Genomic DNA, 14,701 nt, shown 5'->3' on the forward strand with positions numbered 1-14,701 from the left:
CTCTCTCTTGCTCTCTCTCTCTCGCTACATTCACATTACATTCACATTCACATTCCTATAGGTGACCTAGATGTGATTTTTTTTTTAGAGCAGCGTGAACACAAAAGTAGAATCTCTCAAATCAAATCAGATTTAAGAAAACTCATGTCATACTGGATCAGATATATCAATTATGTGACTATGTTCTTGTCATGAGAACCCTCAGATCAGAATTAATGTGTTTGTTTTTTTTGTTTTTGTTTGTTTGTTTGTTTCTTTGTGTTTAACAGTACAGCAACATATCGCTGTTGTCGGAACAAAATCTTGCATCTCCAAAATGGTAACTTTCCAGGAGAAGGGAAAAACATACTCTACTTTCAATGCAAGTCAATGGAACCAGACTTTTTTCCAAAGCAATTTTGGGTCATTTCTTTTGGTCCATTCTTCATGAAATGAAACACAATGGGTAAACAGGCCTTTTCAAATTGAACTGAAAATTGAAGACTGAAAAGTGACAAAAAATGTAGATACGAGGTTTTTTTCCGACAGCAGCGATATTAGACAGTTATCTGAATATTTCAGATCATCTGGAACGATATGAAAGTTTCTCAAATCTGATTTGACAAGATTCAACATGTTTTCAGGGCAAGCGTCTGATCACGCTCACTTACAGAAAATAAATGCGTACCATCAGTTCAGAGTAGTAAAAAAAAAAAAAAAACAGAATTGACCAATAAGACTTGTAATGTGAATGCAATAGTTTGGGCATCCCTGAAGCCTGACTCATGAAGCAAGTTCAACTTGGACAGGGTTCCTGACTATATTTTAACCCTACGAAACCTAAAAATTGGAGCCAGTGAAAGCAGTTAAGAATTTTCTGTGTAAAGCCAAGTTTAGATTGTGATTAATCCTCGTGTATGTACACATGAGAAATTGACTGGCTTATTTCTCAAAGCAAGTAAGAAGAAATCCGCATAAATATGTAGAATGTGAAGCACTCACAACAGTGATATGCAACACTGTCTCAACTGCCACAGAGTTATTGCTTATTAGCGTAACAGTTTCTTTTTATTCTTAATATTTATGTGGTTTGATTTGCTCCCTTTGCTAAAAAAGCTATGTCATTCATATGATTGGCTCCTCAAATGTAAAAAGGGATTCACTGTTGTGAAAAAATCCAGGGATCCAACTTTAAAGTTGGCAAATCCTGCTTCATGAGACGGACCCCTGGTCAAATGACACATTTAGTTTACTTTTTTATGTCAATTATTCTTTCAGTCTCTCTCTCCATCTATACTCTTATGCAAATGTATCAGTACTCTGGAGCTATATCCAAGCTGTGGCAACATCATCAGCATTCCCCATGACTGAGATTCCTGTTTTGCATTCATTTCACTGTACAGGCAAAGGCAACGGCCGGACTTTGACAGCACACACATACACAGAGAACTCACTCAAGAGAAAATATATGAGCTAGAGAGAAACTTGTCTCTCTTTCTCATTGGTAAGTGCTTTTAAGAAGGCCAATCTGACAACAAACAGCAGTGCAGAGCCCCATGAGTGAGGTGATGGAGCCATAAAACACATTAAACCCAAACATAGCTAGGCAGCTAGCTAAAGAAGGCCAATGATATGCTCCATAGAATGATTTAATGGAATGTACCCAGCTTAGTGGAGGGGAGGAGCCCGTTCTGAAGCATAATGCAGGGGAACAGACTCTTCTGTAGCTCTGCCAGACACAGGAGGTGAAGTTATAGCAGTATAGATCTCAGCTTAACATGCCAAGCCATAGCTCACATTAGCTTACTGAAATGTTACTATGGAACAGAACAACATGGCTGTGGACCAGATGGACTAGGATCTGTCAAACTGCTATCTGACCACAAGAGTGTTCTGCAACTGGTCCAAGCCAAATAAACAAATGTATGATAATTACTGTATGCAGTCATTTTAGCATAGCCTGTTTACATCTTTACATAAGCCTGAGTAAAATAATACAAATAGGAAAACAGTGTTATTTTGTTATTGCAGTTTAAATCCCACTGTTCTCTATTTTGGCTACATTCACATTACAGAACTGAAGTGTCATGAATATTGTTTGAAAGTGATTTTTTCAGCACAATGTGGACAAAAAAATTGATCTATTCAAATCAGATTTGAGTGGCATTCATATTAGTTGCGTAAACGTCTAGTGTGTGGCCTTAATGAAAATGGTTAGATTGAAATTCTTGTGTTTTGTTTGATTATTTGTTTTGCATAACTCTACGAATGCATATACTGCCGTTGTCATCATCTATTGTTGGTGGCGTGTCAGCAGCAGCTAACGACAGCAGATAATAACAATACAATGTGCACATTCTGTTACTTTAATAAATGTAAATGGGAATTGTCATGACAAAGTTCAGTTCGGACAAAAAAGTTGAAACTGAAGACTAAGGTTAGCAATGTGAATGTAGTCTTTGTCTGTGCTGTGCTAGACTGTAAGCTCCTGAGGTGGTGGAGCAGAATATGGCCTAATGCTACCCATATTCTCTACAAAGCCATGCAGCAGACACATTAGAAACTGTCACTGAGTGTGTATGTACGTGTGTACGTGCATGCTGAATGCCTCTCTACCCAGGCCCATAATCCTGCTCATTAGCTTAATGAAGGATGGATGCAATCCAAGGAAAACAGCAGGTGATATTAATTGCGTTGGGTTTTTCTGTTGTGGTGCATGTACTGAATATATGTGTTCATCTGCACTTATACTGAACTGGACTGTTCTTTCTCAAGCAATACTCTGGTGCTGTTAACTTTTCTTACTATAATTTCCGATAACCTCACTTCCAAGCAACAACTCCAGTATGGTGACATGACACTTTTCCTTCCTTAATGTTGAATATGGCCAATGCTATCACAGTGATGATGAGCTGGCCATGGAACCCAACCGCATTAGATCTTCTAATGGACCACAGTCTGCCACATGTGGCCCATTTAGCAGCCATGACATGAATCATTTACCCAATGGTCTGGATTTAAGGAGAGTGGAAGAACGACATATGGTGGTGGGAATATGGGCCAGACATGGTGAGACACAGTGAATAGAAAGTGTGAGGATGAATCATGGAAAGCAACAAAATGAATCATTTTATATTATTCTGGGAATTATGGTGATGGGTGGGTGGTGAATGGTCTGTATTAGAGGTGTAACAATACATTGTGTCATGTTTGAGACAAGGCTCACAATTCAAAATACATAGACTACTCTGCTATAAAAATCTGCACAGGCCAGCAGTTTCTCTGCTAGAAAACCCCAGCAAAACCAGCATACCTTGTGTTTTGGTATGCTAAACCAGCATCAGACTCATACAAGACCAGCATAAACAAACATAGACCAGCTTAGACCAGCATGGACTTCGCACTGTTTTTTTCAGTAGAGTAGAACAAAAGTGTACTCCTTATAAAATATGGTTTATATTGATCAATTAAAAAATTCATGTCAAATTCACCCTGAATTTGAATTCCTTGGAGAAATAAGGCATGTATTTCACAAGCAAGCTATTAGACAAGTGACTAGCCTTTTGCTCATGCCTAGCATATCAGCTTGTGGCTACTGTATTACCTCATGGCTAGCATGTTAGGTCATGGCTCCTATATCAGCCTTTGACTACCTTATGAGCTCATGGCTACAGTATTAGGTCTTGGCTATTGTATCAACTTCTGGCTAGCATATCATTGCAAACATATGAGGTTGTGGCTAGCATATCAGCGTATAACTAGCATTTCAGCTCATAGATAGCTTGTCAGCTTGTAGCTAACATATCTCATTGCTAGAGTAATAGCTGACATATAATAAGTTAAACATTATTTTGCTAGCATGATTTATACATTTATCTTAAAAATCTGACTTAGACTGCACACTCATGTGGTTGTTGAGCCGAAGTGATGTTTCATAATTAGTTTTTCTCACCACATCTGATTTTAGTAAGCATTAAGGTTTAAGCAGCTGAGAAACTGGCTGGAATGGGTCAGGAAAATCTCCACTGTGCCATTCAATATTGTACTTTGATAGTGTAGAACAGGGGTGGACAGAACCTACTGTCCAATTCTCCAACATTTCTCCACAGCATTTCACATTTTGGCCACTAAAACTGCAGAGCGTGTGGCCTGAATGGTGAGGTGGTCACCCCTGCTGTGCTGTCTTGCCTGATGCCATAGATGCTGTTGCATTAGTTGAAAATTTACTTATGCAGTAAAATAGTTATGTAAGTTAAATAAGCTGGCGTTACACTAAACAGTACCTAATGAAATATCTTGGGCTGGAAATTTCCTTTTTCACAAGTAACACCTGACTTGCTTTTGGTACCGAAGCATGCATATTGTAAACAGAATGTAAATATAATGAACTAGTTTCCATCATTCTGGAAACAAATTCTTAATTTTGGCCACAAGTTTCATTGGCTTTATTGGCCCCAGCGGCCAGTGTATTTTTTTTTTTGTCTCTCTGCCTTTGGTGTTGAATGTGCTGGATTTTCTAATAAATTGAAAATAGAAACCTAAGGCACATTTTTGGGCACTATTTGTTTTTGCTGGATCAAATGCGTCTACTGAATCAAACCAAGCTATGAGTTCTGTACATCATTACACCCCTCTTATATGTATGTGAGGCAGAAGCAGCATTAAATGGAGGACGACTTTGTCAGATCTGGCCAGTTCACACTGCTGTGTAGCACTGCAGCGCACACCTTATAAAGTACAATAGCATCATCACATAGGCCTGAGAGACCTGAGATGACCATGCATCGACCTGGATAAGGTGAGGCAGTAGAGCAGGAAATATGATGCATTGCGTGCGTGTGTATCTATATATGTGTGTCTGTAGGAAACAGAGACTGTATGTGGGTTTATCAGAAAAGAATATCTGCAGTGAGAGAGAGAGAGAGAGAGAGAGAGAGAGAGAGCTAAGTATAGATCTGAGTCATTACAGAAGTAAAGGTCAGTAAATGTCACCTTTCGATATGTCGCACACACTTGCTGTTCCAGGATCAGCTTTTCTCCACAAAACTACCATTAGGGCTGAAACCAGTGCTGCTCTCAGGCCTGGTCCTAAATGGGCAGCTCCTGCAACCTTTCAGAACTCTGCAAGAATCTGGCCCTTTCTTTTATGTGGGAATGAAGAGCTTCACAAACAAAGACTTGAAACAAAAATGAGGAAGGATCTTGATTATTCATTTGAGGCATTCTCATAGAGTCCACTTCAGAGCCAAGTCCAGAATTCTCATTCATCAGAGTTCAGATCTTTCTCAGATCTGAGAGTGCCTTTAAAACTTGCAGTGCTGCTTGTGTTAGTGTAATAAGTGTCCATGTTGATTACCTGGTGGATTACGTTGTTACTGGAAAACATAAACATGTGGTTTTACATACATGTATGGCAGACTATACATCTTCAAAGCTTTATAATAGACATTAAGGAATGCTATAAGGCCATTCGGATTTGGTCGGTGGTGTGGAATAAACAATATCATTAGGTGCCTGTGTCTCATCACCTCAAACATCAAAGGAGTTCAGGTCTTGTGAAAGTGTCTGAAGCCTAATTCAGATCAAATTGTCACCTTGTATGTCAGCTGCTTGTGTTATCTGAGCTGGGTTTCAGTCTTGCAGGGCATTGACCTTGGAGTGTGCTGCTAAAGTGGTGGTATTTATGCAGAAGTGGGTTGGAGTGGTTCTTTAAGCCCAGATGATCCAGAGCATCTGTGTGATGTCCATACAGGGTTTCAGCAGAGCTTAAGTCTGGTCTCATGGCCACAGTTTGCTAATAACCAGCAGAATAATATGCCACTTCCTCTCCTTGCTCTTCCTGCTCCCTCATCGCCTTCCTCCTTCCTCCTTCCTCCTCCGCTTGAAGATTTCAGCTCCTCTGCCTTGTCCCTCAGGCCTGAGGTGGAGGAGGGTCAGGCTGAGCCCCGCCATCCACTCGTACCACTGGAGAGAAGGATGGAAAGTGGGAAGGAAAGAAGCATTAGCAGTTTGCTTTTTTGCTCTTTGATCATCATGAAAGATTTAGCAATCTCTGCTTATTTTGCTGTCTCATACAGATTTCACCCTGCTACCATTAGCAGAAAGGTCTACATGAGCTACATGTCATTTTAAACCTCCTCGATCTGTTGATGCTGTCTGAACATTTTTATACACATTAGAGATGTGCTAATACTATGATAAATTGTTGATTCTATTTTTAAGATTTTGCACTGATAGCTGTTAGTGTATTCATATCCATTGCTATAGTTTAGTCAGTGTGGATGAAGTACCTACTGGTAGTAGCTTCAAAAGGCCCAATAACTCTCTTAAGCTACTTTTGTCATCATAAAGCCATGTTTAACAGATTGTCCATAAGGTGGCACTATTAGCACTCAAGTGACTTTTGTGTGCGTGAAAGGGAGGAAACCCACACCAGTGGGATCTCATAAATAAATCAGTAAATAATAAAAAATAAAAAGATACATGATGCTATATACACACTCACCTGACACTATATTAGGTATTATATTAGCTATATTAGGTATTAGCTAGTTAAAGGTTGGACCCCATTTTGCCTTCAGAACTGCCTTAATTCTTCGTGGCATACTTTCAAGAAGGTGTTGGAAACGTTCCTCAGAGACTTTGGTTGGTTATTTGAGTTACTGTTGCCTTTCTATCATCTCAAACCAGTCTGCCCATTCTCCTCTGACCTCTCACATCAACAAGGCATTTTCATCCACACAACTACCGCTCATTGGATATTTTCTCTTTTTCAGACCATTCTCTGTAAACCCTAGAGATGGTTGTGTGTGAAAATCCCAGTAGATCAGCAGTTTCTGAAATACTCAGACCAGCACGTCTGGCACCAACAACCACGGCACGTTCAAAGCCACTTAAATCACCTTTCTTCCCCATTCTGATGCTCAGTCTGCACTTCAGCAAGTTGTCTTGACCACCTCTACATGCCTAAATGCATTGAGTTGCGGCCTTGTGATCGGCTGATTAACTATTTGTGATAACAAGCAACTGAACAGATGTACCTAATAAAGTGGCCACTGAGTGTATGTTGTAAGATGTTATAAATTGTGTGTATATGAAGTAAAAGTTTTTTGTCTAACTAGGTGGGACAGCTTGGTAGGCAGCTAACAGGCTAATTGCTCTCTCTTATATATGTATGTACATATTTGTGAAAGGCTCTGCACAGTATGGTATTGTTCAGTTAAGCCATTTTTTATTGTTTGTCCTTAAAACTCATGTAAAAGTGGTGTTTTATGAGAATTTGATCATTCTAGACTTGACAGGGTATTTTTCATTCTTCTTTAAAATAAACCACATCACCATGAGCTGAAGCCTTTAATCTCATCAATCTATTCTGTTTTCACCTAACGAGGGCTCTCTCGAGCTATTCTCGCCCCCTCGTCCACCCCACCCCCCCACCCCCCGTTTAACTGCAATCATTACTACATTCAGTGTGCCACACAAACGCCCCATTTTCCCACTAACCCCTCAATCTGTTGTCAATTGTGGGGAGCCATGGAAACGGTTCCGGAATGCGGAGAACGGCCTTTGAGTTGCATGGTTCCGTTTTGTGTCTGGATCACTGCAGTGCTGTGCCAATGCAGCGCTACAACAGTGCTCTGCTGCGCCCCATACAACGCCTGCCTATTTACTTATTTATTTATTTGTCTGCCGCTCTGTGACATCATTGGTATCTCTCTATAGCATCCCTCTCCCAGCATGATAAACAAGTATTAATCCTCAGTGTGCCTGTGCAGCTCAGATTGTGCATTAACGTGGCTACTTTAAGTGCAAGATATAGTACTGAGGGCTTATTTACACTGAAACTGCTGATACATTAGGAGTGTAGAAGTAGCAGGATGGAAGTACACACCGTGCTGTCCCTACTCCTCCATCATCTTTGTTGTCGTCATGCCAACGCCAGACACCGTCTTTATACACATGCACGTCAGTTATACACATGCTTAAATTAATTTATTGAATAAATCACAAAAAATAAATTATGCTTGGTGTCTAAAGGCCTTTATTCATAAATATCACTTTAAATAATGACAGATGTCTTACTATGAATTGATCAATCAAAATTCTCTGTATGCCTAGTTTACTGTTCCATCTATACATCTGTCTTCATTGCATTTGTTGAGCCATTCCACTTGATGGTGGCCCACCACTATTGCCTTCTGAGGAGAATGTGGCAGTTTACTACCATCATTCCATTACAGCAAAAGAGGGCAGCTGTGGTTCTGTGCATATGTATGAAATCATCATCATCGTCGTTAACCACTTAGTCCAGATAGGGTTGTGGCTATGTATGAAATTTAATGGTTTATTTTCTACATGCCTTTTATGCTTTAGGGCTGTTTTCCCCTTATTACAGATGCATATTGGTCCTCCAGATCTAGACTGAAACAGAACTGAATTTGTAAAGCAATGTTAAGAAAAGACAGAGAGAAATAACCACAGTTCTCTGTAGTGTGGTGCGTGACAGAATGATATTAAAAACAAGGCCAGAGGAATGAGAAGTGGCAGAGTTAGACAAACAGCAGCAAAGCAATTCAAAGAAAGTGAAGAATATAAAGAGAGAGAGACTGACGGTTGTCGTGACTGCTCTTCTTGTAGAATGATGGTTGAGCCTCAGGTCCTGCTTAGAGAGCGAGGAAAGCGGATGGAACACTTTTAAAAATTAAACACCCTCTCACCCCCTTCCCCCTTCTCTGACATCCATTCATCCATCCTTCCATCCCCCATGGGTCTGAAAGATCTGCAGAGTATGGAAGGATGTGAAAGAGAAGAAGGAAGAATAATTGCTGTTCTAGTTGATCCTGTTGACTGAGGCTGAGCGTGTACTGTGCAGTTTACCTGAGGGAAATCTTTGACATAGCCAGGGGCTACAAGCCGGCTTCAAATAGCCCAAAATTGTTCCACGCTTTGATACTGACACTGTAGCATTTCTGTGCGAATATGTATTGCCAGAGAGTCTTTGGCAGGATTCTTTCAGAGTGGCCAGCAAGGTCATTAGTAACTGTTGTCATTATGTGTACAGTTTCCCTTATAGTATAGCTCCCCATAGAGTGCCAGAGGAAGCTTATTGGCGCATGTGTGAAAGAAAATGTGAACACGGCTTGTCAGGTTTCTGGATGGCCCAACACACAACCTACAGGGACTCCATATGAAAAGGAGATAATACTGCATGTTATCTGTATATTCTGAAATATAAATAGCCTACATTGTAATATATTTTCAATGTACTTTTTTTGTATTGGACCCTAGTTTTGCAGCCTTCTTATCTCTAGTTTCAGTTGGATTTAAGATATGTCCTAAACATTCACCGAAATATGTAATTTTGTCCTGGTTTACTTAAGTTTATTACATATACCTTTACAAAATACAGTATATGAGCTAATTCCAATTAGAGGTAATATAATTTAATAAAACTTTATATTTATGCTTTGGATTTTCACTTTATACTATACTATAACAGATTTAGTTACACAGTGCCTTACTGACTGATTGTTGTTAGTTCAACTTGTCACACTTGTTAAACTCAAACAGCAGAAACTCACATAATAACATAGGCAATGTATGTATTAAAGCACTGAGGGTGGGTATGCCTAACACAGTTATTTCAGATGATATTTATGCCCCACTGGTAAATTGCCTGTAGGGGGTCACTGACCTAACGTTAGCATGGGATGCATGATCCCGGGCTGCAGAAGACACTTGCAGTAAAAAGGTAAAGCAAAAACTGTCAGACAGCATGAAAAGTTAACAGATATTTAGGTTTAGCCAGGTATAGTAAGGTTTAGCCAGAATGATGCTTGCAGCTGATCCAGTAACATTCATCACTTTGTTAAATGTAACTATTGTCCTGCATCATTTGCGTTACATATGAACGCATGTGAATGTAAATGTGTATGTGTGTTAAACAAAGTATCCCACTATCCAGAAAGTGAAAACCTAGTCACCCTTCCCTGGATGATGATGAATGATTCTGAAAAGAGGGAGAAATGATGAGGAATCAAGTCTTCAATCCAGGAGTGCAAAAGGACGTGCTAATTTTACAGATTTATTGAACATATTCACAGCTCCCTGGAGCGTCTTAATGAGCTGACTGTAGTAGTTGTGCGGCTAGCTGCCACCCACCATACACACATGCGTGCACCCACACACGCACAGCATGTAGCGAGACTGTGAGTTTTAATGGCTTCCGTTATAACAGCAACAGACGTATTTTGGCTAATACTAATTAGTAGCCATTAAACACTGGTCTTGCATCAAATTTTAAGCAGCCCTGGGGACAGCAGCCGACTACACTGAGCCCTGCTATTCGTCAGCAAACACCTGCTAATGAGCCAATCAGAGAAAATACACTACAGGGTAAAAGTACAGGCTAAGACATCCAAGGAGGTGTCATGCGACTTTCAACCATTTATAGCAGGAGATTCAACTTAATGCTGTAGTGGCGCTGCTGTGTTGGTCGGAGAAGTAAGGAAATCAAAATGGAATCAGGATGCAGATCCTTATTTAAATTGGCATATCTGTGATCCGTCCACAAATACAACCTTTCATAGATAGCCCTATGTAATCTAATGAGAAAACGTAGTACACAAGCCAGTTTCTGCCAGTAAATGTCAATTATCCACATTGGAGAACTATAGTGTTTGTTTAACATTAAGGCCTCAATTTCATAAGAATTAAAAATAAAGAGTAAAATAACTCTCGTTTTGGAGGAAGGCATTTCCATCTCTACCTTCTGTTTGCCATAAAGAAGTTTTTGTACCCCATCACCACTTCCTCCTTCCTTAGTCTGTCTCAGTCCTACCATTGTTTATGAAATCGAGGATCTGGCCTTCTAGCTCAAAGCTGCCCAGAATATGTCAGCACAAGCTCTCTTCTCATACTACAAGCATATGTTGATACAGCCATGTGTCTAACTAGCAAACAACACACTGGACACTGTGGGACATGTTTTGCATATGTAAACCAGTCAATCAGAGCCTGTATTTCCAGTTTAAAATGCTACGCTATCCAGCTGAACTATGTTGTTTTAATTCATTAGGTGAACTAGGCAGAACAAATTTGCCCCCATTGCTAACATTAGCTGGATTACATAACAAATATGAAAACACTCCACTCAATCTCTCCTAACAGTGTGACCTTTCACACTCACACAAAATAAATATCATTTGAAATTAAAAACCCACTCTAAATTTAGGCAGAGCATAGATAGGTCAATTATACCACTTTAGATCCAGCTGCTATAATGAAATTCACTATGACACTGTTGATGGAGGCCTGGTCATGCCACATTAAATGCAGATTGCTGCTTGAGGCTACTTTCATGTGGCTGTGCTGGCCAGGCCTTTCCAAGCTTATCTGAAAGCCCCATACAATAGTAGCTGATTAATGATTAGCATGCGTAGGAGCCCGCAGCTCATGAGTACAGAGTGAGTCAGAACAAAAGTGCTGATCTAGAGCATGCCATGTGTCTTCTTCTGCTGGGAGTTTCTGAGTTTCTAACGTGCAAAAACTGATCCTAAGTCAGCACTCTTCCTCTAAATAGAGGCATACTGTCCTCTATTAGGATTACCATACAAATCTGTTTGGATCCAAAGGGGAAATTCGTTTTTTAATTTAACTGGCAAGATCTTTTGAAATATTCCACACCTGTAAAGTGTGTGTGTGTGTGTGTGTGTGTGTGTGTGTGTGTGTGTGTGTGTGTGTGTGTGTGTGTGTGTGTGTGTGTGTCTGTGCAGAGAGCAGGCATCTGCTGTAGACATTCTGCGAGAGGCACAGTAGCAAAATGAAAAGCCCTGGGCCTTTAATTGTGGGTGGGTGGGTGTGAGAGAGAGAGAGAGAGAGAAAGAGAGAGAGGGAGAGGGAGAGAGAGAGAGAGAGAGAGGAGGAAAGAACAGGATGGGACAGAGCACTCACAGGACAGAAACAGGATGAACAGACAGATGTGGACACTAGCACGACAGCTGAAAAGAAGGGTCTGTGTATCAGTATTGTTGTATAGACAGGGTCTAGTTCACTTTCCTGAGGCTCTTCCACCTTCCTTACCCATTCTCTCTCTATCTCTCCTTTTTCACTATCTCTTTTTCTCTCTCTGTCTTACATTTGTGTTTCCTCCATGTGAGAGCGCGCTGTAAACCCCAGTGTCAAAATGCATTGGGGAATTCCACCAGTGTTTCAAATGTTCTACATTATTCAGTGGTTGAGATGTACATAATGTCATTCAGAGTGGCTTGATGTGAAATTGGTCATTGTAGAGAAACTTATATACTTATACACACTTGTATATTGTACAATATGTACAGTATGCTTAAATTTTGTATATACATATAAATTGTACTATCCAAATCACCAGTAAATCTGAGATTTACAGTAGTGAAAATCTGAAATCTGAGATTTACAGTGCTATATTTTTTAAAAATACCCTCAAAAACTGTGAGCACAATGAATTGTATTCATTATTATTATTATTATTAATAATAATAATAATAATAATAATAATAATAAACTGGAGTAGTTGTGTTTAGTTTATAATGAAACTTGCAGTTGGTCAATGTTTTACAAGTACTGATGATATCCATGATATCAGAAAAACATACTGTGTTGTATTGTGACATAATTTATCACGATAACACAATAATATATTGTCTTGCTGCCCAGTTGAAGTGTAGTTGGTGGTAAAAAAGTGAGAAAAATGTTTTTTTTGGAAGCTATTTTGCCTTACAACACTCTGCATATGCCTCTCTGCCATGAATGGATTTTAAAAATATATTTTAGGCTAAAAACCTTCTAAAACAATTGCCTCAGTCATCAGGCTGTGTATTCATAACCATTTCATGTCATAAGTTTCTGTGGGGGAGCTTTTAGAGGCAGACGTCTGTTTCCTATCAGCACTACTGTGAACAATTCTGACTCGCCAAGTTTCTCTAGAACAGCATTTCACACCAAACCAAGGAATTGGTTTGTTTACATCTTAACTATTTAATTAAGCATTAAATTGGTGGAATACCCCTTTAGGGCATTTACAGAGAAGGTTCTATTTAAGGAATTTAGTCTAGTGTTCTTTGTAAATAACACCGTTTCTCTGTGCTCTTATGTTTATTTGATTGGTAAAAATATGTTCCATCAAGGCTGAAAATTCGTACATTTTTTTATTTAGCTTGCCTCACAAATTTAGTTTGTCTCAAGTCAGAATTTAGCTAATTTTCTCAAATGTGTTATTTTTAACTGTTCTGTTGTGAAGTTGGACAAGCTGTACAGAGCGCTGGCAAAAAGTCCTTATTAGAAACTAGCACACAGCCTGGTTTTGTGATAAATTGTGATGCTTAATATGCTAGTGAAACACTACATTATGGTGTGGGTGAAATTCTTTTGCCATTTAATTATGCCAATAGTAGCATTGCAAATTTGTCATTTCCAGCCTGGCAAGTTTTAATTGGCTGCAACAACACAGTCCAGGTCAGTAGTGTTGCATTTCAACCCCTTACATGGCCAGAGTCTCAATGCACACTTCTATAACCTAAGTATAGCTCTATCAGTTTGCATTGAAGTCCCTGTAGTCACTGAATAATAAGCCTTGTAATAAACCTGGGATTATATACAGTAAAACTGGAAACTCAATATTATGTAGTGGCTCTGAACTGTGCTGCAGTTCTCATTTGGCTGAATGGGTTTTTCACTAGTGTTCTGTAGAGCTTGTACAATCTCACAACAGCTGCTCCAAAAGCAGGCATTTGTAGGCAGAATGTGGAGAGGTCAGTCCTCCAACAAGCTGCCATAATTCATACTGTGTCTCGTTGGAAATGTGAGAAGTCTTTGCTCCATAATGTACTTTCCATTCCCTGAGACTAAAGAAAGCTGTTTACTGACTGTTATTCTAAAGTTGGGTTCTGTCCGTTGTTGTAAATATTGTACTCCAGAATGTTTCAACATTGTATACAATCACTCACTTTGCTACCTATCTGTCTGACAAACACCACTCCGCCTGCGCTGTTGATGTCTTTCACACCCTCAAGGTGAGATGAAGAGAGCCTTTGTGCAGATAAGGAGAAGAGTGAGGCTAACAGAAGGAAAGTCTGCACTGTCTGCATCTGTGTGTGCTGATGTTTTGTGGGCTTTAATGAGTTTCTGTCTATCCAGCCCCCCATGGACCTGGGCAAACGTTTACATTAAGTAAATGTGTATCTGCTGTCTTTTATTTATTCATTAATCAGGTGCTTTTATCCAGAGTGCTCCATATAGACAAGCACTTTACACACACATGCACACACACCAACACCAGCACAAAGGAAAAGTATGAAAGCTGAAAGGTTGGAGTGTGTTTTGTGCATGCTAGGCATTGTTGAGTTTGTTTCGTGACTGGAGGGTATTGTTGTGATTAAATGGTTCTGAAAGCACTAATACACATGGAAATTATTGAATTGAATTAAAAGACTAAAAATGAACTACAATTTTGGGGAAAAAAATTGGTAATGCTTCATTTGGAGTGGTTGTATGTAGATGATTAATAAACCGTTAACAGATTAACAGTAACATATCAACATCGTATCAGTAAAGTAGCACTAATGAAGCTGAGTACACTGAAGTAAATATCTTGTCGCTGTTCTGTTGACACATTACTTACATTAAGCAGATGCATTGTTAATATGTTACATAAGACCTAACCTTACCCAACCTCACCAGAACCTAA

At 39.5% G+C, this 14,701-nt stretch overlaps 1 protein-coding gene across 1 annotated transcript in view; it reads right to left on the bottom strand.

Moving 5' to 3' along the window:
- Window positions 1-415: 415 nt before the first annotated feature.
- The window catches only part of ngfra (nerve growth factor receptor a (TNFR superfamily, member 16)), a 57,601-nt gene continuing 43,315 nt past the window's right edge, over window positions 416-14,701 (bottom strand). Inside the window, exon 6 of the mRNA XM_017685941.2 lies at window positions 416-5,943. Coding sequence (XP_017541430.1) covers window positions 5,891-5,943 — 53 coding nt within the window. The 3' untranslated portion in view covers window positions 416-5,890. The remainder of the gene's footprint in view (window positions 5,944-14,701) is intronic.

This window comes from Pygocentrus nattereri, chromosome 14 (assembly GCF_015220715.1).
Source record: "Pygocentrus nattereri isolate fPygNat1 chromosome 14, fPygNat1.pri, whole genome shotgun sequence".
Classification (NCBI taxonomy): Eukaryota; Metazoa; Chordata; class Actinopteri; order Characiformes; family Serrasalmidae; genus Pygocentrus; species Pygocentrus nattereri.